General features: G+C 46.4%; 1 protein-coding gene across 1 annotated transcript; it reads left to right on the top strand.

Annotated features, from left to right (window-relative positions):
* The first annotated feature begins 953 nt into the window (after window positions 1-953).
* On the top strand, window positions 954-3,068 carry LOC6033908 (phenylalanine--tRNA ligase beta subunit). Its single transcript, XM_001844245.2, has 2 exons — window positions 954-1,177; window positions 1,249-3,068. The coding sequence occupies exons 1-2, from the start codon at window positions 1,120-1,122 to the stop codon at window positions 2,964-2,966; spliced, it is 1,776 nt and encodes a 591-aa protein (XP_001844297.2). The 5' UTR covers window positions 954-1,119; the 3' UTR covers window positions 2,967-3,068.
* The last annotated feature ends 971 nt before the right edge of the window (window positions 3,069-4,039 follow it).

Below are 4,039 nucleotides of genomic sequence, written 5' to 3'. Positions count from 1 at the left end.
TTTTAGACCAAATTTGAAGGGGGGCGACATAAACCTATCGAGAAATTAAAAGTGAGTGTGTGCGTGCAACATGGAGTTAAACTTTTCGGAGTGCCATGGGAACCTTCATAGCAACTGCACAGAAAGTTTAACTCCATGTTGCACACACTCTCACTTTTAATTTCTCGATAATGCCTATAATGTGAAAAAAAATTGACAAGACAACATTTCTCCAATGGATCAACTATGGTCCTTTGGTCTTTTTCTGTAAACAAAGTCCGCGAAGTTAATTATTTCAAATTGATTTTCAAATCCATTTCAAATCCTTTACAGTCGTTGAAAGGGTCATTGTCTAGAGGTCATTGGTCATTGTGCTAAAAAAACAAGTTTTATCGTTGTGAACATTGATATTACTTATTTAAGTTTAGTTGGACGACAACCACAAAAGATTTAAAATAAATTTTTAAATCAATTTCGAAAAAATAAATTTACGTCCCTTCTTGACAGAAAGGTCATGACAGCTTATTGTCATAGACTAATTAATAATAATCTATGTTATTGTATACAAGGAGACCATAGTTGATTCATAAAAAAATGTTGTCTTGTAATTATTATTTTACCGTTAAAATAAAAAAAAAAGTGATCAGAAATTGATTTAATCGTAGTACATAAAAATAGACCTAGCACTTTAGGGAGCTTTCTTTTATTACGTAACGCAGTAGGGGGGGGAGAGGGGGTCGGAGGCCGTGTTACGCTCCATACAAAATTTTTAAAATTTGTATGGAAATTTTGTTACGAGGGGGGGGGAGGGGGTCTAAAAGTCCGATTTTTCGCGTTACGTAATAAAAGAACGCTCCCTTAGGATATGGAGTTTCACCAAGAGTTTCACCCTAACTTCACACGAATCACCCCTCGCACCCGAACTTGATCCGGGCTCCCGCATCGCGTGATTTTGACATGTTTTTGTTTTGTAATCTGCCTTCAGTCAGTGCGTGGCAGTCTCTCTTCCCTTCTTCGATTCCGGTGCCTGCTGCTGCTGCTGCTGCGGTGAATCAGATTCCTGCATCATCCTGGAGCTCTAGCCGGTGATTAAGAACCAGATTAAGCTTGAGTTAAAAACGGACCAACTCCTGCCCAACAATGCCGACCGTCGGAGTGAAGCGCGACCTGCTGTTCAAAGCTTTGGGGAAAACTTACAGTAAGTTGTCGGTTGAGGTTAATTTTCTTGTGTGTTTGTGACCGGTTCTTTTATTTTTCGGTTCGGAACAGCCGACGATGAGTTCCAGAAGCTGTGCTTCGAGTTTGGACTTGAGTTGGACGAGGTCACGACGGAGAAGCAGATGATTACGAAGGAGCAGGGCGAGGTGGATGCGGCCAAGGATGCTTCGGAGGATGTGATTTACCGGATCGATATTCCGGCCAACCGGTACGATCTGCTGTGCCTGGAGGGGCTTGTTCAGGGGTTGCAGGTGTTTCTGGGGAAGATGAAGTTCCCGGAGTTTAAAACGGTTGCACCGGCGAAGGGGGATCTGCAGAAACTGGTTATAACGGAGGCTACAAAGCAGATTCGTCCGTTTGCTGTGGCGGCCGTGTTGCGCGATGTGACCTTTACGAAGGATTCGTACGCGAGTTTCATCGATCTGCAGGACAAGTTGCACCAGAACATTTGCCGGAAGCGTGCGTTGGTGGCTATTGGGACGCACGACCTGGACACGCTGAAGGGACCGTTTACTTACGATGCCAAGGCGCCGAAGGACATTAAGTTTGTTCCGTTGAACCAGGACAAGGCGATGACGGCGGAGGAGTTGATGGAGTTTTACTCGACGCACGCCCAGCTAAAGGCTTATTTGCCGATAATTCGTGACTCGCCGGTTTATCCGGTAATTTACGACGCAAACGGAGTTGTTCTGTCGCTGCCGCCGATCATCAATGGGGACTACTCGAAGATCAAGCTGGAGACGCGGAACGTGTTCATCGAGTGCACGGCGACGGATCTGACGAAGGCCAAAATCGTGCTGGACACGATCGTTTGCATGTTTTCGGCGCATTGCGCCAATCCGTTCACCGTGGAACCGTGCGACGTGGTCAACCCGGGCAGCACCACCCCGGTCCAGTACCCGGAACTAGCCTTCCGGAAGGAAACCATTTCTGCAGCCAAGGCCAATGCCTACATCGGCATCGACGAAAGCGCCGACGCGCTGGCCAAAATGCTGAACCGCCTTCTTCCAACCACGCAAAACACCTCCAACCCGGACCAGCTGGAAGTACTCATCCCGCCCACCCGGCACGATATGCTGCACGTGTGTGACATCTACGAGGACGTGGCAATCGCGTACGGCTACAACCGCATCCCGAAGACCCTCCCGGCCACGATGCACATCGCCCGGCAATACCCGCTGAACAAACTGACCGAGCAACTCCGCGAGCAAATTGCCCAAGCCGGATTCACCGAAGGCCTCACCTTCACGCTGTGCTCGCGGGACGACATCGCCGTCAAGCTGAACCAGGACATTGAAAAAATCCCAGCCGTTCACATCGCCAACCCGAAAACCCTCGAGTTCCAAGTCGTGCGTACCACGCTCATCCCCGGACTGCTCAAAACCCTGGCCGCAAACCGCAAAATGCCCCTTCCCCTTAAGCTGTTTGAAGTGTCCGACGTGGTCCTCGCGGACGCCAAGGCCGAGGTCGGGGCCAAGAACGAGCGTCGCGTTTGCGCCGTCAACTGCAACAAAACGGCTGGCTTCGAGGTCGTCCACGGGCTGCTGGATCGCGTCATGCAGCTGCTAGAGGTGCCCTGGGACAAGGAGCAGGGTTACTTCCTGCGGGCGGTGGACGATCCGTCCTACTTCCCGGGACGGTGCGCCGCCATCGTGTACAAGGGCACCGACATTGGCCGCATCGGCGTGCTGCATCCGACGGTGCTGACCGCGTTCGAGCTGACCACGCCCTGCTCGGTCGTCGAGTTCAACATGGAGTATTTCGTTTGAAGTGCATTTTTTTAGCGAGGACTGCGGCAGTAATATGCTTTCGTAATTTATTCGCAGTTGGTTTCGAAAGTTGAGCAAATAAATGCGCTGAAAATAAGAATATTATTCGCATTTCATTCAAAGAGAAGCTTCCTGTTCATAAAACAAAAACGCCTAAAGTTATACTTCCCGAAAAGTTCAAAGTTTGGGAAAAAAGCTCCAACGCTGTTTCAGTTTCCGCCTGTTCCAACGAAAACGTCAAATTGCTTTTCCAACCAGCAAATGCGATGTTGGCGGGAAAATTTGAAGACGATGGAGTGCGTAAATTTTCTCTTTTTTTCGTCTGTTTGGAGAATCGGTAATCTCGTCGGAGCGGTTTTCCGTTGTCGTTTAGGTAAATAATATTTATAAAAATGTGAAAAGAAAAGTGAATAAGCAGTGTTTTGCGATGCTTCCGGAAAAAGCTGAACAAAAGGTGAGTGGAAAAAGATGCAGGTGGTTATGTTACACATGACCAGTATGACAAAGAACTTTGCACAAGGCTCTCTAAATAAAATCTATTTTTTAATAGCACGCAGAAAAATAAGGCATATAAGGCTTTCTAGGCACAGTGAAAAATATATAATTTAACCCAAAAATGACGAACTTCTCGTCACAGTGTCCTGATGCAAACATTGATCGAGCTCGAGCTGTCACTGCCCTGTGAAGTATGTTTTCTGACATATCGGGCGGCCAGTCAAAAAAACCAGCTAGAAGTCGCCTGACAGAAAACTTTTTGCTAGAAAGAGATTGGAAACCTGATGCAAACAAACGTCCAGCTGTAATGTAAACATACTTTGAATGTATTGGTAAATCTCTGACTAGAAAGCCTTATTTGAATCAACAAAACGTTTTGTTGATTTGAAAATAAAGAATTTTGTTGAATCAACGCTAAACGCCAAAGCAACTTTTTCAAAACAACAAAAGATTTTTGTGGAATTGAGAAAATCAAGGTTTGTTTCAACGCAAAATCGGCGTTGATTATATTCAACAAAAAATTTGTTAAATCAAACCTCGTACAGGCTGATTCTACAAAATATTTTTCTGCGTGAGGG

The sequence above is a fragment of the Culex quinquefasciatus genome, chromosome 1 (genome assembly GCF_015732765.1).
Source record: "Culex quinquefasciatus strain JHB chromosome 1, VPISU_Cqui_1.0_pri_paternal, whole genome shotgun sequence".
NCBI lineage: Eukaryota > Metazoa > Arthropoda > Insecta > Diptera > Culicidae > Culex > Culex quinquefasciatus.
Note: the sequence above shows the minus strand (reverse complement) of the source record. Positions and strands in the feature narration are given on the sequence as shown.